This window comes from Netta rufina, assembly GCF_964035555.1.
Source record: "Netta rufina genome assembly, chromosome: 10".
In the NCBI taxonomy this organism is placed as follows: Eukaryota; Metazoa; Chordata; class Aves; order Anseriformes; family Anatidae; genus Netta; species Netta rufina.
The window spans coordinates 11,915,187-11,937,506 of NC_140133.1; the positions used below are offsets into that span (position 1 = coordinate 11,915,187).

At 47.0% G+C, this 22,320-nt stretch overlaps 1 protein-coding gene across 1 annotated transcript in view; it reads left to right on the plus strand.

Moving 5' to 3' along the window:
- The window catches only part of CHCHD6 (coiled-coil-helix-coiled-coil-helix domain containing 6), a 107,002-nt gene that overhangs the window by 67,402 nt on the left and 17,280 nt on the right, over positions 1-22,320 (plus strand). Inside the window, exon 7 of the mRNA XM_084292523.1 lies at positions 6,011-6,146. Coding sequence (XP_084148649.1) covers positions 6,011-6,146 — 136 coding nt within the window. The remainder of the gene's footprint in view (positions 1-6,010; positions 6,147-22,320) is intronic.

Sequence of the window (22,320 nt, forward strand, 5' to 3'; positions counted from 1 at the left end):
CTGAAGTGCAGCTGTCAGGGGGAAAAAGGGAGAGGGGAATTAGTGCACCGTGCAGTGGCGTGCTGCAGCCAGCGTGGAAGGACACGTGGGGAGTATTTAGGAATACAGCTGAAATTTGGAGATGGTGCCCCTATTACGAAAATTGTCACGAGGTTTCACCTTTCCTTTTTATCTATTCCTTTACACAACGTTACCTCTACACGCCGTGTGTTCCATCCGGACCAGTGCAAAGCCCGGTGCGCGGTGTTTTCAGTCCACGAGGCTAATCGGAGGTGCTTCCTTTCTGATCAGGTTAGGTTATTCTCACGAGGCATGCAGCTTGTTTACACATTGCTAGGTTATCTAGCTAAAACATTACTGAGTTTTTACTAGATATTTGGGTAATCTATTAGGCATCCTCATCTCTTACTTCTTTTGTCAAACAGCGGCAAAATGACTCTTCCCTCTTTCATTCAAGCCACGTTATCAGTCTGACGTCCAGGGTCAGGGAATTCCATCGGTTGTGGTGAGGCCATCGTGTTAGCTTTGTGACGGTGCCGCATCCTGGAGCCTGTGATGAAAGTGAGCTTTCTTGGCTGTTTGTTCTGTGCTGATGAGTTTGTTACATGTGAATGAAATGCTTCAATTGTGTTTAATTTTCTGCTGTAAATGTCAAGGATGCAATAATGAGAGAGGATGGAACCTTTCTGTGTGCTGTGTACTGCATCTGTCTGGAGTTATTTTCCTGACATGTTAAAGAGGAGCCATCAGAGCCAACTGCTACCCAGGGGAGAAAGCAGTTTTACAGGTCAGTTAACCACTTAGCGGCTTTTGTGTGTGTACAGTACTGCGTGGCTGCACACCACATTTATGTGACCAAAACATCACCGAGCTTACTCGGAAACGCGTGTGGCCTACCCTGATGTACAGACGTGCTAACCAACTCTTTGACACGTCTCTGCTTCCTTCCTGACACGCAGAAGCTGCTGCTGCCTGCCCTGGGCTTTGCTCTGTGCTGCCCGTGCACCTCCTTGCTGACCTCTGAGGTTGTCTGCGCTGTGCTAACCGTGGTGACTAATGTGGTTTGCTCGAGTTAGCTCAGACACTGCTTGCAGTCAAATAATGCAGCCGAAAGTAGCTCAGCCTGTTGTTGTGGGGTTTTGCAGCCCACAGGAAATTCCAGGTTGCTGCACCGTGTAGGCTGCTTCTTGCAGCTACGTGCTGGAGCTAGCTGCCCTCAAGTTGGCTCGTACAAGGGACCCTGTGTAGCTTTGGTTTTCACTTACTGAGTAGAGGTATCTAAATGTGTCTAGGTTTAGATACCTTCCGTCTCTATCTTGAGTTTTTTCTCAGCTTGAATAGTTTCCCAGAGTAAAAGGTAAGAAGAGGATCTTGCTTTTACCTCCATCTGGAATCGCTGTTCTACCCGGCAGAGCCAAGTGGCAGTGCGGTGCTCACCGTGGAGCTACTGATTTTGCACTAGTCTAAGGAGCTGCCAAGTCCTAAAGCTTTAAAGTTGTATCTCCACTTGGCTAGGGTGATCCATCAGCAGAGTGGAAGCACTAGCAAATATATACGCATCTTCCAGCTTCCCCTTGCATTCCAATACTGTCCCTAATTCTCCTCCCCAAAGGGAAGCTGTCAGCAGCGCTAGGTAGTAGCCATCGTGCTATGCTTGAAACCTGCTTGTGGGATCTGTATCCTGGTGATACTGCCTTAATCAGCTCTTGAAATGAGTTTGTATGTTCGTCTTCGAGAGCTGTGTGGCTTCTTGATTAATTGGTGGACATTTAGACCAGCGCTCTGCCTACTGTTGCAGAGCTCATGATGGAAATTCCCGAAGAACCTTGCTTTAACCTCCCAGACGCTCGGCACTTCTTCATGGGGTTTATAGCCACGTAGAAAGGAATTTGCCAAGACAAATGAATGCAGTTATTGACTGGAGCAGCAGTTACCTGCCGCTATTGAACAGGTAGGAGAGGGTTAAGAAGAAAACCTCTTCTGAGCCACTAGATTGGCCCCGACTAAGATGAATGTCTAATTCACTCCCAGCGTCCTTACTGCTGCCACTAATAAAAAGCTTGCTTCACATATTCACCCCACTGCAGACGTTTCTCTTAAATTAAATATCAAGAGGACATATAATAGCACGATTCCACGCCAAGCCAATATTATCAGATTGATGTCAGCAGTGATAATAGAAGAAGGATAAGTTGATGAGATTTCATTTATTAAATAAAGTAAAGGGAATACGCGGTGATAGAGAGGATTTGGTAACTCTTGGTGTGTCAAAATGCAGGGAGATCACACTCGTTCTGTCGTACCTCGAGGGATAGCAGAGAGAAGGATGCCCTTTGTTTCATTTTACGAAAACCTCTTGCTGCTTTTCTAGTCAGACCTGGCTTAGCCCCCTCACTGGGAGGGGGGAGCGAGATCTGCAGTCACAGATTTCCCGTGCACCTCGCCTCCTGCCCCGCTGCAGAGCAGCAGAGGTTTTCCCCACTGTGATGGGGCAGGCACTGCTAATGAGTTTTACTCCTAGATTCATCCTTTTCTTTTTCCACCTGTCATCTTTTCTCCGTTCTTCCTTTTCTCTTCCTCTAAACAGATGAGAGCACGCATTGCATTACTGGTTTAATCTTCCCCATTCTGTATGACCTGCATTTCTTTCTGAGGTACCGTCCCCTACCTCCCCGCCTGTGCATTCCCCTACCCTTCCCACCCCAGCCCTTCTCTTTTGCCTTTTTTCCTACAAATGAGCCTCTCGCATCTGTTTTCATAGTAGTAGCAGCAGCAATTACAATGCATTTTATTTTAGACAGAGGCTAATTGCCTACCTTTCTTGGTGGGAGCATATTATGCTTAAAACCGTGCCCCGTTTTAGGAGAAGGGTCAAAGCTTGCTGCTGTTCTGCTCTTCCTGTATTCAAAGCTCATCCCTTCTCCACCGTGTTCCTTTCCCATCACTGCTTAAGAAATAATAATAAAAGATGTTTGCAGTTAGATGCTGCTGGGCTCTGCCAGGTTTTTCGTGTTCTTTTTCCTTGCAGATACAGACATGCAGAGCTGGGCAGCAACCGGTGTGTGGGGCTGTAGTTCCCACCTAAAATACAACCTAAAATTAAAAAAAGGCTTAATGGGAGCAGGAGGGTGACGTCCCTTTGAGTCAGTAGCTGGGACAAGAGTAGTGGATGCTGTGCTGGGAGGAAAACTTCTCAAAACCGCTCACCAAAGCAGTCCGAATACCCTTTTTTTTGGGTCCAAATGGGTATAGGAACCGCTCTGTTGGACGTGGATGACTTGTGTCATGGATGAGTGGTTCCTCACGCCAAGCTGGCTCTCACTTCTCATCCCCTCGTGTCGTAGGTCCCCCTGCATGGTGGGGCATGGGGACAGTTCTCCCCGAGCAGCAGTCACGTCCCGTTTCGAAGTGAAATGTCATTCACAGTAGGATTTAACTGGTTTTGTTGAGTTTCCAGTTCACTTACGAACGCACGCGTAAATTGGTTTGTGTGATTCGTATTGATAATTACCCCGGCTGACTTCATGGTGCATTGATTAGTTTCTCTAAATCTCCTTTGAGAAGATGGCGCAATTGATGCAGAACTAGACTTAGAGATTTTATTCTGAAGACACAGCACCTTACTGATGCAAAGCAAATTTTGTTTGTGGCTCTGGGTACCCGCCTTACAGTCACCCAAGAAATCCTCTGCGTGGTGAGAAAACCCATGTACCAGTGCTGGTGGAGGTGCTGGCTTGGCAACCTGCCCTTTTATGTTCAATGATCCCTTGCCTCTGGTAGGCTTGAGGCAGTAGCAGGTGCTTGGTGGCTTCTTTTTTATATTTTTTTAGCTTTTAAATAGCCCTCTGGGCTGCCGGCTGGCTACCAGGGGGCTCCTAGAGCAGAGGGGCACTGACTTTGGACTCCTGTCTGACCCCCAGCTGGCTCCTACCTCTGTTGCTACTCCTGGTAATGCAGACTGAGGCCATAGGAGACACAGTGAATGAAAACATAGAAAAACCCTTAATTATGGTAGCTTAATTATGATAGCTCTCTGTGCTGACAGTGGCAACCTCGAGCATTCTTCTCTGTATTTCTCCAAGACATTTGTGCCGTGTTGTTCAGCTGTGATGGGTACAGAGCGTTTTGTGGCGGGCTCTCCCTTTTTCTCCCCCCAGCTCTCTGCATGAAAATTACAAAATGCCCTTCAGTTTAACACAGCTGAGTTTAAAAAAAAACTAATTTTAAAAGTCTTAACTTCTTCATTGAATGGAGGGATTTGGTGGTATTTCCTGACCTGGTATTGTTTGGTATCGTTTCCACAGTCTCGCTGATTTGATTAGAGTGATATTAAAGTTAGTGACAAAGCAAAATGCCAACATTATGAGTTTCTGAAGCTCCCTCCGAGTTCTTTCCTATTCCAAAATTTGAAGATTTTTTGGAATATGGATTTTTAGGGGATTTAAAGGTGATTTGCTATAGAACATAGAAATTACAATGCATGCTAACCTCTAGGGGCTGTGTGTGGAATGAGTTTCTTCTAAAAGCTGTAAGGTTAGACAAGAGCTGGAAGAAGAAGTCTGTGTCATATTTTGGTGGTTTCTGATCCAAATATTGGTGTTTTAGGGTGTGGCTGTCACACTGGTATTGAGGAAGCCTCAGCCTGTCCGTGTCTGTTGGCAGAAGAGGGCTGAGGACTGAAGAAATGTCCTTTGGAGTACATCCCTGCCAAACTATGTGGAGGAAGCAGCGGGGTTGCTGATATGGAAAGGACAATTTCTTTTTTCTTCCTTTGCTCCTTCCGCTTGCCTTCCTGAGCACCTTCCAGAAACGAGCCTGATTTGGAAACTCATATCCGCACTCTCCCCAAAAATTTTGCGATGATCTTGCTTGAAGATTTCGTGTTTCTTAGAAATCTGTTTCACCTGAGAGAATGAGACGTGCCCAGGAACAGGTCATGTTTTCTTCCTGCCTGATTATGAGGCGCTGCTGCTGAATGAGTGCCTGTTGTTGTTCCTGGGGAAATGAATACATCATGGCATGGCATTCGTGCCTGCCTGCAGCATCAGGTGCTTTGGGAAGAAGAGCTGCATTTGATATTTGGGCACAGATCTCTTTAAGCACGTTGGGGCAGGAAATGCAAGGAATTAAATGGATTTAGGGTTTAGAAGGCAGCATCTGAGGGCTGCTGCACCTAAGCGTATGTTCTCTGCTAGAATGTACCGGGGCGATTGTGCTGCACATTCCTGCAATTCGCGTCTGTGGCTGTGCAGCTGATGACACTGCTGTCACTCTGCTTGTGCCATTGCTGCCCGTATTGTTTTACAGTGACCTTCCCTTTATCGGTGCGGTTGCTTGTGCTGTGCCATATGCACGCAGGCACGTGACGGTGTAAGAGCATCCTCCCTAATTGTTCCTGGGTATGTTGTCATTGCCACTTACGGGGTATGAGTACCACTTCCTTCAGAAACAAACAAACAGATATCTGCTCTCGCTATTATTCCCTGTTTTTTCTAGTCACTCGGAGAATTACAGTGCTTCCAACCATGTTGTGTTTTTTTTTGTTTTTTTTTTGAAGTGTTTAAATAGATGAGGATTCGATAGGTGGAGGTGGCTCATTCAACAAGTCCATTCAGTTCCCTGTCAGCCTGTAACAGATCCAGTGCAGGCCCAGCCAGGACTCCGGAGCTCTGCCAAAGATTTCCAATGTGACTTGGGGAAATCATTGAACCTCTTGGAATTGATTTTTCCTAACTGCAGAGGAGATATGATGTTTTATCTCTGGTAAGAGCCTTCCACACCAACCTAGAAAGAATGTGTTCCTTCTTCCTGCTTGGTACTGTGGATTTTTCAGCCGAAAGACACTGTTGGTCATTTAACCCATTTCCGTGATCTCTGTTTTTACTGGTTTCTTTATTTCTTAGGGCTAGGTGACTCCAGCACAAGATTAGTGACTGTGCCACTGGTAATGTAGTTGTAAGTGGGTGAAAACTCCCCTTCACACATCTTTCTGTTCTTGTTTTCCCTGCAGGAGGAGGAACACCGATCCTGTCTGTGCAAGTCTGCAGTCTGAAATCCTGAAGTGCTACCAAGAAAACAAATGTGAGGTGCTCAAATGCTCGGAACTGGCTAAGGAGTATCAGCGCTGCGTTAGTGCAGCTCAGAAGGTAACAAAAGCTTCCCTGATCTGATATACTTGTGGGCTTTGCTGACTTGTTTTGCATGGTGTTTTCTTCTGGGAAATGTCTCTGAGATCTGTAGTATCCGATAGTTAAACTGTGCTGTTCATACGAGACAAATTTTCCTCCATTTTGTGCATTCACATTCATTCCACGTTTCTCAGTCGTGCTGTGGTGTGTCCCAGCAGTGGGTCCTGAGGTACCGAGCTGCTACCAAAACATGACCACTGATGCTCCTAGGTTTCAAAGTCAGCCACGGTGATTTTCCCAAGTTTTGCCTTCTTGGATGCTGCGTTCTGCAAGGGGTAGGCAAATCCATTTTGCCAGTGTTGGCAATGTTTTGAACAGGCTCCAAACAACCTCGCTGCCATTCTGGGACCTCACAGTTGGAGGTCTTGCTTCCTTTCATGGCTGCATGAGGAAAGCTGCTTTACTGGGCAGAGGTGCTGCCTCTTGAGGGAACTGCACGCTCCTGAAAGCTTTGTCTTGTGCAGAGGTCCAGCAAGGCCACGGCTCTGCCGTCAGAGCTGCAGAGCCCTACTAGCTTCTGTTGATGCCTTAGGACAGTGACTGCTCAGCACCTTGGAAAAATCTGTGGCTATTAAAGCAAGTGAAGGAGAAAGGAAAAAAAAAAAAAAGAGTAGTTGAATGTTACAATGAGGATATAGTCTTGGAAAAAGAGCATGGCAGGACAAGCTGCTGCTTGGGATGTCCAAAGTGTAAAGGATGTTCTCCGTGTGAGAATTCAGTCAGCTGTCCCTCAAGGGCAGGCTTTTTTTTTTTTTTTTTTTAATTCTTCGAAGGGTATTGAAACTCTATAATAAGATGGATTTGGGGAAAGGATAGAGCCTTCTGGGAATAGAGAGCTGAGACTCCTCTCCTGGGATTATTAATATGGAGGCAGGGGGTGGGGGGAGGTGGAGATCTCGTCGAAGCAGTCCTTCTCTGTCGCATTAGCATTGTGAGGGGAAGCTGTATGGCTGATTTAAGTATAACATGAAACAAGCTGCCAGCCGGCTCCCAGAAGAAGCCCGACAGAAGGAGATGGGAAAATTGTCAGGATATATTAGACCAAATGTTGTTGCTAGTCCTGGTGGAATTTTTTTCCTTCCTGTTTACAAAGAAGGTCTTTGTATGTCTGCAAATCAGCAAGGTTAAAGCTGCCAGGGAAAGGGCTTTTCTCTGATATCTTTAAAGTCCCCAGCTCCCAAAACGTGTGGTTTCTTTTTCTTCCTCAGCTTTAAAGTAAAGCAGTGCCTTTGCTGCTGCACAATCCGTGCCCTCTGTTGCTGTGTGCAGAGCGCTGGCGCATCTACTGCCAGCCTCCGTTACCTGATGCTTCCTCCTTGCCTCCTGTAAATCAGGCTTGTAGCCTTTTCGGTGGAGTATATCTTTAGCAAATGCATTTACCAATACATCTTTATTGCATGCAGTGCGGGCGGAATGTGATTACCAAAGAAGACAGATTGCATTAAACTTCAGCATATTTGCAAGCTGCGGCTCCAAGCCGCCTGAGAAAGGGGCTGGGATGCTGCCAGCCCCAAGCCCCAGCCCGACATTATTAAAGAGTAAATTGGAAGCTAAATGACTGGTAACAGCAGAGGGCAGTGAAAGATGCTATTAACTTGGAGCTTGTTTGGATTTGTGTGATTTTTTTTTATTTTTTAGGGGGAGGGGGCATGCTTTCTTTGTAAACCAAAAGCTGGGGTGGTCTGGGTTCCCAGAGTTCACTGAACTTCAGAAATTTTTCTCCCCACTCTTTTGGAAACTTCTTGGAAGGAGCAGTACACAGGACACTAAATTGCCCTGCAGATGATGGCAGTATGACAGAGAATCTCCTTGCCCTGCTTTAAGAAGGGGCAAGAGATACTCAGGTGCAGGTAACTAAACCTTGCAGCTGGATATAGGTATTGAAGGGTTCTGCAAGTGCAAATTCCAAAAAATGTGTGAGGAAATACATCTTCTGTGGTTTCCTTTATCCCAGGACAGCTAGAGCCCTGACACTTTGCCTTACTGCTCTCACCAAGTCCTCTGACTCGTGAGATATGTATGTAACGATCACAAGCTGTTGTGTTTTTTTCATGCAGGACTATAAAACTCCCTCCTCCCTTCCCCATTTAAGCTGTTATTTTTCTTTAAGTTTAAATTAGCATCTTCTACCAAATGGCTTTCTGTCTCACGCATTCCTCATTCAGGAAATTCGGGTTGGAGGAATGTGGGAAAGAAGGGTCAGAATCACTTGATATTTTTTTCTTTTTCTTTTCCTTTTTTTTTTTTTTTAACATGATATGTTTGCCAGTATAGAGGATGTTGTAATCAAAGCTGGATGCGGGACTTAGCTCACTTGCATGCTGGTGATTTGTTCTTCTGCTTCTTACTAAAGATTTTATAAGGCTTGGTGAATATTCTTTAATGAAGCATCTGGTTCTCTGCAAGTTCTTTTTGATGGCTGGTTAAATGTCTCCAAGGCATGGTATACATTAGGCTCACAGAAAGCAAGCTCTAGATTTCTAGGCTGAAAATTACAGTTTACAGCGGATTACTGTAATTCCTTGCATCTTCCCCCGAACTGTGCTGCTCCGAGACCGTTCCTTTGGGCACCTGATTCCCTTTGCCTATCGCAGTGCGCGTTTCTGGTCCGGGAGGTGAGATGCACCCTCAGTTACCTCAGCCCCACAGGCGGAGAGATGAGGAAATAATTTCAGGAGTTTGGAAATTGATTTTCTGCTCCCGTTTCCTGTAGAGGCGCTCGCACTGGAGCAAGTTGCTACGTATCGTAGTGCAGGATGGAGACGTAAATGGTGTTACCTGGTTTGTACGTGGTCATCAGGGCTTCTTCTGCAGTCAGGGGAGAGAAAGAGGCACGGCTAGAGCACGGTGCGTCTGGTCCTAAAACAGGCACATAAAACAGGCCAGCTGAATTTCATCCTCGGGTGAGTAGGAGCAGCATCCTCCCTGCTGCACAGGAGGCATACCCAGCCCGTGAACTCCAAAGTTAACACGTACAGTTGGATGCTACGAGGGTTAGGGGAGCAGGATCCTCTCCTGGATGTAGCTAGCACGCTCCTGACGTGCTCTGTGTAACCTGCTCACGAGCTTTGCTGGTTTTGCTCTCCTGAATGTTAAATTTTGCTTGTGTCATCACGGGCTCGCTGCAGCAGCAGCCTGCTTGGGCTCTGGGCTGCTTTCTGCATCCTGGGCTTTGCTTATGTCGAAGCCCTCTGACTTGAGAGGACGTTGCCGTAATGTCTCCTGTTTAATTTAGGGGTGTTTTATCTTTTCTGGTGGTCTGTTTTCGTGGCTCTGCAGAACTTCAGCTACAGCCTAAGAATCGCTGGTTTTAAATCTAATAAAAGCTGGGATAATGGGACAGCTGTGGGAGGGGCAGTTCCCATTGTGTCTTTTAAAATTGCCTGTAGTTTATTGACCGCAAGTTTCACCAAGAGCTACTGCTGCCGCTAGATAATGAGAATTGAAAATTGCTGCTGCTGTTTCCCCGAGGTTTTATCTTGTGCCAATGAGAAGAGGGTGTGGAAGGAAAAAGGAGAGTGGGCAGTGGAAATCTGCGTAATTTCTTATTTTGAGCCCAGATGGAAGGGAAAAACAAATTATTTTTTTGAAGTCGGAGCCCTACTGCTGAATTGCTCCCCCACCCTGCGAAGGCGCGCTCACATGCGAGCTTTGCCGAATATTTGTGACCCCCTTCTGCTTCCTCCGCGTCCTCTTCACACCAGAAGGCAAATCTGAATTTCCATAGGATTTCACTTCGCTAATTTGTTATGTAATTGGTGGCTGTACGAGGGAATCTCCGACCAGCTGCCACTCGAAAACTGTGGCCTCTGGTGACCACGCATTAACGCGAGGTGCGATTTGGAAGAGCGCTGCTCCTCGCAACCGCGTGCGAAGGAATGGCTGCTGGTAAGGAGCATGTAGCCCTTTTTTTTTTTTTTTTTCCCAGGTGTTCCCTTAATGTCTCTAGGTGCCTGTCTTTCACAGAGGGACCAAGGTGATTTTTTTTTGTGCTCTAGCTCCTGGCCAAACCAAGTTATGAAGAGCTGCATAGTCAGACACATGTATTCCCTTGTCAGTAGGAGGGGTACACACGGAGCTGGGAGCCCTTCGTAATTCTGTGCTCTTTCTCCCTGTTCTACATCCAGCTTTTCACAAGCCTGCTATTCATAACAGACAAAGGTAAACCCACTTCTATCAAGGCTTTAGGGCTTGTCTACATAAGGAAATTACAATGCAATAAACTGGCGAGCGAGTTTATTGTGCAGCAACTTTGCTGTACGTGAACGGTCTTGGTTGGTAATGGCAGGACGGGAGCGTTCGCCCTCGTTTGCCGTGAGTCACTCTGCTGTGCAAACAAGCCCGTGCAAAACACTGCCCAGATTCCAGCAGAGGTAGCCTTGTAACGTAACCTTGAGTCTGCTGCTTTCTCCTTTACCCTTGGCTGTAATAAAAAGCAACGCGGTCAATTTACTGCTCTTACTTTCCCGAGCGATCCCTGTGAGAGCCCGTTTAACACACAGAGCAGAGCGTTGCAACTCTGCCTCAAGTTGACTCCTGCTCTGTGGGCAGTGACCTAGGTTGGTGCTACTGAGCAGATGCAGCAGATAGCCGTGCAGCGTCCCGGCCTGCTGGAGCAGTTCTGCTCAAGCTTTTTGGATCCTGCTGGGAAGTGCTGTTTCCACACCTCGAATCTCTGCTGAAGATAAGCAGCTCCAGGAGGCGCTGGGTGCCGTGGGCTGTGCTGTGGGTATCTCTGGCCAGCAGGTATCATTAGAATCGTGTCTAGAGCTGTTGCCATTCGGATGGGTTGCAGAATGCTTTACAGATTGCTTTATGTAGAGACCAGTGGTCAGCGTGCGTGGCTGGGGGAGCTTTGAGCAGGTATACTGAGAAACGCTGGGATCTGCCTCCCTCCCTGAGATTCTGCAGAGGTAGATCTTAGCTGTCGAAGTCTCCCAGAAAAGATAAAAATACATCACACGGTATGCTGCTTTCAATACAGTATATCTAACTTGGAAGGCTCTAGGGTTGTTTGAGCTTTCTGAAATCCAACTTTGTGGTTTGAGATAAATCTGTGCTCAGATCAGGAGCGTGATGCACGCAGCCATCGTCAGCCAGGTATTTGCCCGCCCCGCCTCTTGTCTGTCTGTCCTTGTTCAAAGCAAACATATCAGCAAAGTGTTTTCCTTGCTTTCTCCGTCAAGTCAATTCTCTTTTTTTAATCTTTCTCTCTCCCAACCTTTATTTGTGCAAATGCTGTGGTGATAACACTATCGGAGGAGTTTATGACTCAATAAATGGCCCCCACAAGGGAATCGGTGGAGAGGCCGCAAGCTGCAGGCAGCTGCTGTTTATTTCGTCGTAAACACAGAGGAGAGCGGCGCTGGATTAACTGTACCCAAGCAGCCCCTGACCTGTTATTTGCAAAAGGTGAAGATGATCCATATTTTGCTTCTATTTATAAAGGATGGAAGTGGTTATTGTTTTGATTTTTTTTTTCAAGGCAGCGATTCCTGGTTCCGGCGAGCCTTCGGTCCTTACACGTTTTCGATCCCCAGGAGTTCATCAGTTGATAAACTAAAAATACAGAGCTGCCTGGAAGGACATAAACCGCCATCTTAATATATGAGGCATGTCCCGGAATAAAATGCTGGCCTACTTAAAATGGAAATGGCTGCTGCATATACCCGGTATTCATGAAACTGGAGGCATAAGTTCTTTATTTGCTCTGTATCTCAGCACTTCACAAAGGCCTGATGTTCCCTACAGCTTGGCATATTGTCAGCACTTATTAACCCAACTACCTTCTCTCTCTGCTGTTTGCCCAAACATATAAATAAATAAATATAAAGCCCAAACATGACACGTTCTGGAGTTTGCCATTTTCATGGAAAACAAGAGCACAAATAAGCTTAAAACTTTATTTTGCCCAGTTGGCTGTGCTTCAAGGCTCCTCTTCTAGAGATATTTTGTCCATACCCTCCAACGTTTTTCTCTCGAGTTCTTGTAGCCTTTGTCTGGTCTGGAAGGAGGACTGCCCGACCCCATTTCTCTCCTCCAAAACAATCCATTGTCTAACAATCTAACTTACGGTCTGCATTTATTTATTTTGGCTCTGTCTTTTGCTTGTTCGTCTTTTTGTTTATTTTTTGACATTGTTGCAGCGAGGCAGAATTGCCTTTGGGTCTAATTTCTCACTTAATGGTTCCACTCTCAGATATACTTACAGGTAAAGTTAATCTAAATGTGCATGTTTCACAGATGGTTTTGGGGGAAGCTGTTAAAAGAGGGAAAGAAGTCAGAACATCATTACAGTTTCTGAAGTTGGACTAGATGGCATCTCATTACGTTTAAAATGTGGTCTGTGCTGCGGCTCTTTCTGATTTAAAACTTAGTTTGCCTGAATCTGTTTGAAAGCAGCCTGAAAAATACTCTGTAATAAAAGATACTGTGAGAGCTGGCCAGTGAGGAACAGAAGTCAGAGCTGACTTTCCGTGGTGTGGTCTTTGGGAGGGTGGATCTGAAAATGGGCATTTAAAGTTGGGGTATCAAAATTTCAAGCAGAGTAGGGCCAAATACTACCCAAAAAGGAATGGGTTTGTCTCATTTATTGTTCTGTCTTTTAAAATTATTCCTTTATTAGCTTCAGTTAATGAGACCTACGTGGATCTACTTCATCTAAGAGGTTTCCCAGACTCTGGGCTCTCTGTATGGCCTATTAGGCAGTGTTTTCCTGAGGACTGTAGCCTGTTTGCAGCCAGGCTTATCTGCTATGGGAAATAGTTGCTCGGGGGTGCGAGAGTGTTGTGATACATCATGCTGTTTTAATGCCAGATTTTTTTCACAAAAGATTTGTAGCACTGTGTTGGCAAGTTGGAAGTGGAAATTCTTACTCAGATTAATTCCGGGAGACTGATGACCAAGCAGTCTTGGACAGAAAGAAGTTGATTTCCAATTTTTAAACGGTGTGTTCTGCTGCTGAAGTTAGATTGAAGCAGATCCACAAAAATTGCTGTCGATAGCAACTGCTGGTGAGAAGCACAAGGTCAATGGTCAAATGCCTTCAGACTCCCAGGAAGTTCCCGAATTGCCCTGACTTCCATAACTTGGTGCTAATGTTAGATCCATTCTCTGACAACTTGGCCATAACTTGGGAAATTGTATCCGCGATGCCAAAGCCTTCATGACAAACTGGGGAAACCGAAGATTTGTTATGCTTGCTGTTGGTCTCAGTCCGTGCAGGAAGGTCTCCTGCTTCACGCAGCGCGCGGTTCTCACACGCCATCCATCAGCTGTTTTATGAGCAGCTCTTGGGGCTGAATACCCTGAGGACTAATGGGATTTGCTGCTTTCCCCAATCCGTTGGATTTGTCTGTGTGGATAGCATGTACAGGGGTTATTCTGGTGGCACCGGTCCTCATCAAGTGGAAGAGTTACTGCCAAGCAAGCGAGGCTGCTCCACCCAGACCTTTGCAGTGCCAAGGAGAATGTGGGAAGGTAATGAGCACCCCACGAGCCCTCGTACTAGCAGGATGCCAACCCTTTTCTCATCCAAGCTATGGCACGTCGAAGGAGAAGGCCTAGGGAAGTTGTCCTGATGCTGCTTGCTTGCATTTGTTCTCCCAGAGCATCTCTGCCCAAGGCTGGCGAGCATTCCTCTGTTACAAAACCTAAACTTAGTGGGGAGTGTTCCTCGGGAATCCTGCCTGTGTTAATTGTGGATTTCATCCCTTTGTGGCACTGTCTTTGTGCCCAGCAGGCCTCCTTGCCTGGAGGTGTTACCTGCTATGCTTGGAGAGCTTCCAAAGTGCTTTCAAGCCATCAGTCCTAGGTGGACCTTCTCAGGCTGGGTGAAGTAATGATACTGGGCTTCAGGGCTGCGGGTGCAGGAGCAGGACGTGTTGCAGACAGCCCCTTGCAGCGATGTGCATATGGTAACAGGGTAGCTCTGCTGCCGCTACGCTGATCTGTTGGCAAGAGACATTTCAGGTTCTAACCTCTTTTTTGGTTAGAGCCCTTTGGGGGGGCTTTAAGGGTTGGGGAAAGGCTCTTAGACCTCTGTCAGCGTTCACGGAAACTGTCCAGAAAACCAGCACCTGTTCGGGTTAGGATTTGTTGTTTTTGTAATGCGAGGGAAGCAGGTAGTGAAGTCTTGAGTCAGGGTGGTGGTGCAGCATCCCATATTTCCTTGTTTCTGAAGCTGGAGAAGCGTGATGCTCTGCTGGGTTAAGCCTGAATGTGTCCAGAAATGCCGACAAAATTATTTTGACAATGTGTTCGCTCTTTGTCCCTGCTGAATGCCTGTTTGTCCTGCGTAAGTGGATTTCAGGATCAGCCAACCTCCAGCTCCGATTTGCTCTAATAAGGTAAGGTAGGAAGGGTTTAAAGGTCATTTTGCAAGCAGCTGGCTCCCTGCATATATTAGAGGGAATGATTTTAAAAATAACGCTGTTGGAAAGCTGTTGATTTAACTTTTCAAATATCCGTACTCTGTAAAATCTCAGCTCTTCTGCCTCTGTCCTTCAAGCTCTCTGCTCGCCCTCTGCCTGCTTATCTTCCTGTCGTTTCCGATTACCTCCACCCATCTGCCTCTGCATTCTCTCCCACTCGGTTTATCAGGCCGCCTTTGCTGCCCGCAAGGACTGGTTTTATTTTTCGGAGCAGATCATCTGCTGGGTTACTCCACCGAGCTGTGTAACAGAGAGATAAGGGTTATTGTGCTGTTCCTTTATTGGGGGACTGGGAGCTCTGAACAACAGCCACTACATCTGCGGGCTTTTGGGGCGTTTGCATGTACCTCACTCCCTTCTGAGAAGGAATTCAGTGTTGGTTAACGCAGATCATGAGATTTATCTTCTGTTTTTTTTTTGACTCCTGAACAGGTTAGCGTGTGCACAGTGATCAGTCCAGCTTTCTGTCTGGGGAGCATGTTTCAGTCCTTACCTGGTCTGAATGCTTCATGTGGCAACGGAGAATATTTTCTTCATTCACTTGTTCCCTGGATTCCTCTTAGAGAGTGCCAGCAAGGGTGACTGCAAGCATTCTGGTGATCTTTATGCTGTAGATGTGCTGCCCCAAGCCATGTTAGCAGGAACAGCTGAGAGCTTTTGTCTTCAGCAGTGCTAGAGGTGGCCTGCGTAGGGTTACCGTCGTTCAACAAGCTCGGTAAGGTTTCTGGGCCCTGGGATGCTGGCAGTACCAGTACATCAAGAGCCTAAGTGTGCTAGGAGTGTCCCGAGGCTCAAAAAATCTTCTGAAGTCCTGTTAGAAATACAGAACCCAGTGATTGAGGTGGGTTTCATCCCAGCTGTGTGTACCATAAGTTGATACGGAGAAGGTGCTGTGATAGGGCTGGGGTGCACCTGAGGAATTTTGTGGTGACCCTGCACTGCACCTAGTGGCCACCTTCCTCTCTGCAGAAGCCAAGCACACGGGGCACCACGTTGTTCAGGAAGAATAACCACTTTGGACACTATTAAACGTGAACCTTTACTCTGCTCCAGCTTGTGCTGATGTGGGGGCTGTGCACACGCAGCTCTGTCGTGGACTTGAGGTCTCAAGTTTCTTGTTCAATGCAGCATCAAATATCTGCTGCTTGGGAGATGGGCAAGAGAGGTCCCAGGCTGCCTGAGACCATTCCTCGTGCTTCGTTTTGCTGAGCCTTGACATTTGCTGCAATAGAGACCCATAAAATGCGGGGAGGTCTCTCCAATCATGTAGGCATATTAGCAGGTTTCTTGCACTGATGGATTAAAGCCAGGCTGTGCTCAGTAAATGTGGATAAATAATAAAAGGTGAGATTGTGTGCAGTGATCCCAGGTCTCCTTCCTCCAGCTGCCACCTTCTGCCTGTTTGCCGGGAACCTTTGCACACACAAATGGCTTTGCTTGAGAGCACAGGCTGCGCGCTATTTCTGACACAGCCAAAGGTGCCTGATACAAAGCCAGAGGAGAGCTGCTCTCTCAGGGACTGAAATGTCAACAGAGATGTTGCGCTGCCTTACAGGGCCCTGACTTGCTTTTGTATAAAAACTGAACAGATGTTGGAAGGTCAGGAGCGTTGCCATACACAGAGCAGCGCAAAACCTGCTCGAGTGTCCCAGGTAACGTTGCTCTGAGTTTGATGTGCCGGCACGTCCCCTCACGTGGCTGCTCGGGCTGCTCCCCTGCAGCCACGTCTGGATTTTTACCCCAGCTAAGAAAACAGGACTTGTGTCGCGTGCCAGTGAGCGTGCTTTTCGTCCCGCTCTCCGAACCTGCTGGTGAGCTGCGGCGATGTTCCTCAGAGGGCACAAAGGCTCTGAAGTAATAAGTTCCTGTGTACCTTGTGAAAGCAGGCAATTAGGTGGAGGAAAGAGACCCCAGTGGTGCCTGCGCAGGGGGAATTGTATCGACTGACCCTTTATTAGACATCAGTTTGGTCACCGAGGAACTTAACTTTGAGAAGTGAATCTGGAAGAATCCAAGGGACTTCGGCTCTGTTGATGAAAGGGCTTGTTTCGGTGTTAGGCTTTCCTAAATGTAGGGGCTCACCTGCACTCACTGCTGTCAGCTTCATTGAGGCGCTCGGCAAGGGTGGCACTGTACAAATGAGAGAGCAGCCTGGTATTTAGGGTCCTTTGGAATAAACCTTCTCTGTCTGTGTAATAATTTCCTTGCTCGCTTCTGAGAAATGGAAGCAGACTTCTTGTTGTAAGGGAGGGCTACGGAGAAGGCCCAGCCTCGGTTAATGCACGTTAACAGCCTGATCCTTTAATACAGGTTCTGTTTTTTGAGGATGAGCTAAAAGATACAGCATTGGGTGTGAGAAAAGCACTCACAGGAGCAAGGCCACAAGCTGCTTTAAACCCTGCACATCTCTCTGTGCCACCCAGGCAGATGTTTCACCGGGAAATGGAGGCCCTGGACCAGACCCTAGCTGGCTGGAGCACCTTCTCCTGCACATTGCCAAGACCTGTGCTTGTTGTCAGTTGTCGGCATCTTTTTCGGTCCCCTCTGGTCACCCTTGCCCATCTATCATTAGCCACACTTCGGTGTGTCCGACGGGAGTGTGTCACAAAGCTTCGTGGCAGCGGGGAGCAGCAGTTGTGGAGTGTGGCCGTCGAGGAATTGCTCATGGCAGCAGGTCTGCACGTGGGCTTCGGGCAAGGTAACAGGGGATCGTGTTTATGGAGTTTTCACAGCCCCTGTGAGTACAATGATAGGCTTTGAAGCATGTTTTCCTCTGTGCTTCGCCTTCCCACAAAATCTTCAGGCGTGATCCATCAAGGAGTATGAAATATATTTAAAATCCCAGCGCAGCCTTTCTCTCGCAGTCAGCAGGGTTATGCTTTCTTCTCTGGTGTGGAGTTGTTTGCTGTTGAGAATAAGCGGTCTCTTTTCTTGTGATTCCTTACCTCTCTTTGGGACGTGATACCATCAAGAAAACCAGCTGTTCCAATCTGAGAGTCTGCCTCTGCCTTCCTGCTCCCTTGTTGACTGTGTTGAATCAATGAATTGTTGCAGTACTACAGAAAAAAGGGATGCGAAGAAATGAAGAGCGAGATCACACGGCAGAATCATAGAGGAGAGGATTCAGTTCACAGTGGCTGTGTCTGGAACCAGATCTGCTCTGACAACAGCAGTCCCCTCGTAGCATCTTGAATCTCAGAGCCAGCTTCTTGCATCGGTAAGCTGTGGGGTGTGTGGGATCCCACGTGGAGGAGAGAGCAGTCTGAGCTCCTGGGGAGACCTGACAGCAAGTCCTGACTGCTCCTGCTGGGAAGATGGTGGCTTTGATAGGTGTTAGGGAAAAAATACTAAAAAAGAACAGAAGCAAGCAAGATAATTCCTGGGTGGCAGCTGTGGCAGAAGGATATGGTACAAAATATTCTTCTTGTAAACACTGCAAACTGGAGTTCTGACTCTCTTAGCATCCTGAACTGCTGTCTCAAACCTTTGTCAACATGGGCTTCTTGCCTGTGACTCAGGTTCAGTGGCAGCTCTGTGCAGCCAAGAAAACTGCCAGGTTGTGCTTTGACTTTGGTTCCAGCTGTTCAGGGCAAAAAGCTTTCACTGCTGCTATGAAAAGCTTTTCTTAGGGGACAACACAAAGCAGTAGGAGCGTTGTGCTGCTTGAAGGCTGAAGTAGACATCCTCCCCTGAGAAGTGTCTTCCAAAGCACAGCAGCCTAGTACACTGTCATGTGGATAAAAGGCTATAAGGATTCGGCATTAATCTGGAGCTGTCTGCAATTAAGCTCTCTGGTCGTTTTGAATCTGACCGATGTTTGGACCCACCAGCCAGGTATGTAAAGGAGTTCCTCCAGTAGCTCTGAACTGCTCCATAAGCCTCTGGGCTCCAAGTGTGCATCCGGGGCCTGGCTGCTCTTTTTCACCATCCTTGGTTCTTGCTCCCTCTTGTTCTTGCCTCGCTCTGTCTGTTGTTTCTTTCCTTGGCTCTGTCAGTCTTGGTCTGTTTGACCACAGTACCTGGTTGCACTTCCATCCTGACAGCAGGTCGGTGAGTTGATGCCACGCTGCATGTTACACCTCAATCAAGCTCACATTCTTCTTGATGATTGCTTTAGAATCAACATTTGAAAGCATTTCTTTATCCTGGCACAAATTTCTCAAGAAGTGCCCCTGAAGTTTTGACAGGCTTCTTTAATTGCAGGTTGTAGAGCTGTAAGAACCTGTCCTGATTTCTGATTTGGGATGTATTATTTGCCAGCTTACTTTCAGGTATGCACTTGCTTTTTTTTTTTTTTTTTAAGGTTTTCAAAGCCATTTCCCTGAAGTTAACTACTTGGAATAATTGCCTTTAGATTAAAGCACCCAGAAATTTGCCATTCCCGTTGATCAGGATCTAGAACAGCTCGTCACTGAGGAACCCTGACTTTGACCCACTGGCACTACAATCAAGTGCTATATAGGACTGCCAAGTTACTCTCTCCACGTTACTCTCTCTGGTGTTTTTGGACTGTTTTGAGGTATGCTGAATTCCAGTCTGTCAGGAATGCCACGCTACCACTGTAGGGGGTCTCCGTTAGCTCAGGACAGTGCATAGCAAACGTTTGATAGGGCAGGGATAAATTATTCTGTGATGTTCTGTGATGGGAGCTCAAACCAGGGGCATTTCACTGGGGGCATTTTACATGTATTCTGAACTGCGGCTCTGTGGTACCCTGTGAGTGATCTCTTCCTCACTACCTACTACGGGTAGCTCTGTCCACGTATAGATTTTTGCTTTTAGTATGGGCAAGGAAGCTAGACACATGCTGTTGCCTACTTTTGCTGCTTCCTCCTCCTGCTTTCTCTTATTTTACTCACCTCTTTCTAGAGTCTGGGCTCAGATTTTTCCTCTCCCTCTGTGTTCATCTTTTTACCTGCTTCCTTCCAGTGTCTCTGCACCCTCTCCTTTCCTCCCTCCCTCCTCTCCTCTCTTCTGTCCCCTTCGTTTGAGTTCCTTTCATTTTAAAATCAGTATTGGAGCTGACACCAGCCTGCCTATTCCCTGCAGCACTGAACCGGCGGTTTGGAAAGAGGAGCCTGCAGTTCCCTTAGGGGCAAGGCAGAGTTCAGTTTCTGTCTTATTTTAAATGTGCATCTTAACATGGCTGATCAGAGGAGCAGAGAAATCTTTGGGCTCTGAGTACTGGAAGCTCATAAAGACGTAGAGTAATCCTCTGCATCCCCCTGCGCCCCTCAGTGAACATGAAAGCTGCTTGGCACAGGGGAGGCTGGCTCCAGGAACCGCGGGTAAGATTGAGAGACTCCCAGTCAAAGGAGGGTAGAACGGTGTGCATGCTTGTGTAAGCATCGCACCTTCTTTTTCTGCTTCAGCTTCCTTCTCATCTCGTCAGATTTAAACGCATTTTTTTTTAACCCTGAAGGATCCCAAAGTGCATTACCTAACCGCATACCAACCTTGCAGGATGTTTGCCTTGGGCAGGTGATGCTCCTGTGGTACGGAGACAAGCTGGGGTATCCCTCTTCCCTGTCCTTCCCACAACCAGTGCCACGGCAAGATGCAGGAGATGGGTTTGCTGCTTTCCTGGGATGAGTATTAACTCTCCTAAGGCAGGCTACGTACCCAGCTGGTGTATTCCCCAAATGGTTTTGCTGTGCAGCTCTCGCTGCTGGCATCTGTTCAGGCAGCACTGCGACATACCCACCTAAAGAACAAACCAAAAAACGAGTGTGTAATGGTTCAGCAGCTCTCACCAGCACGTTAGGATCAGAAGTGAGGGACAGTGTATTGAATTAAAGCTGCAGCCATAATTTTAATTTGGACCAAATGCGTGTAGTTTGGCCGAATAGCAGGGTCCTGATTCTTGTAAAAATGTCCCAGTCCTGCAGGAGCATGGGAAGGTCAAGACCTCTACTGGAAACCTTCTGCCAGCCACGGTACTGTCTGCTGCACGGGCTGCTTTGGTTTAGCACAGACACAGGGGAATAAACGCTTCTTTCTGCAACAGATTGGAACTTTCTGATTCTTCAGGTGGTCAAAATGGTCTGCATTACTGGGGTGTTCAAGGTAATTGCAGCAAGAAGTGGGGGAGAGGCTGCAAGCTCATCCTTTTCATGTTTTCTTTTAGTATCATTGACTGGTGAGGAGCCTAACCCATCCGAGGAGATACCTGGCAGCATCAGGACTCAATACCAGGTGGTTGCCAACTGGAGAAATACAATGACCATGCTCAGAGTAGGTTAAATAAAGTAGATTCTGCTCTGGAGAGAGAAGAAATAAGCAGATGGAGGAGGCTACCTCTCAGTTCTTCAGAAATGTTCTAATAAATTGGAGAAAAAGCACTCTTGTAGGACCTCAGTTTGTTCTGACTTCCCTTTAGTTAAGGAAAAAAGTAGTGGCTAAAACTTCCCAGTTGGAGACTGGTTTCCATTAGCGAAAAGATCTGTGTGAGTGATAGAAGAACTGACTGCTGGGGTGGATGGATCTGGCCTTCTGTTCTGCTTCTGCCTTTTTTTGCCAGAGGATCCGTGGTTTTTGGACTGTGATGAGGTGTGTTTGGTTGCTGTCCTTGTAGCAGTTTGCTCAGTATTTGTGGAAGAGGTTGTGCATTTGAAGTGGGTGGGGAATGGAAACAAGAGCTGGCACCGTACAGCTGATTTCTTCTCTGCAGTGCTACACGCTCACTTGTCAAATTTTCCTCTACTTTCTGAAAATTTTTAGTTTTGTGGTTTAAAATAGCAAGTGGAGAAAGAGGATTCATTGCCTGTGAGAAGAGTTGCTGGAGCCAGGTGGCAGATAGACCTTCCCCAGCTGCGTGCTTTCAGCCCCTTCCTGCTCTGAAGATGGCTCTGCTGGAGCCTTGGGCCCCCTGGAGGTGCCTGTCCATGTCCTCTGTCCTGACATAAAACTGTTGCTCACACACTGCAATCCTGACTTGGCATTATTCTTCCTCTTAGACCTTTCCTGAGCAGTGAAGCTATTCTTTACAGACTCAATTTTTCTGAAAATCGACGTAACCACCACGTCCTTCCCAGCGCTGGGTCTGTACGTGGGGGAGCCGGGGTGGTAAAATAGCCAGAACTGCTCAAACGTTGCCACTGTTGCTGCACCCATGGAGGCTGTGCTGGAGATAGGAGGAGTCCTTGGGGAACAAACAAACTGCTACAGCTCGGGCAGCATGGTATGCGACCTTGTGGGCTGCGGGGTGGAAATGCTTCCAAAAAAGTGATAGAAAGGATACATCTAAAGTCGCTTTCACGTGTAACTTACAGCATTCAGGATTTGGCACTGGATGTCCAGAGGTGAAAGGCTGCTGTATGAACCCCCCTCCTTCATCTCTTGCCTGGTCGGAAAATCCAGGTACTTGCGAGGAGCTGGTACTTGTATGACCTTCATGCATGAAACAGTTTCTCTTTTAAAATGTTTTTTCCCCTTTATCAGTTATTCATTGAAGAGTCTCTTTGCATCTGTAGAATTTTGAAGGGTAGCTATTATTTTACCATTTTAATTTTCCCAGCTGTTCAAATAATTGTTTTAACCTCTCAGTGTCTGGAAATGCTTTTCACATTCCCGTTTGCTCTGCATTGTTATTTCTTTGGTTTCGTGTTTTACATTACCAACAAATGCTTTTCCCTATTCCAGATGGCTCTTCTGAGACTTTCTTCTCTGTGGCTTTAGGGGTCGGTCTGAGCAAGACCCTG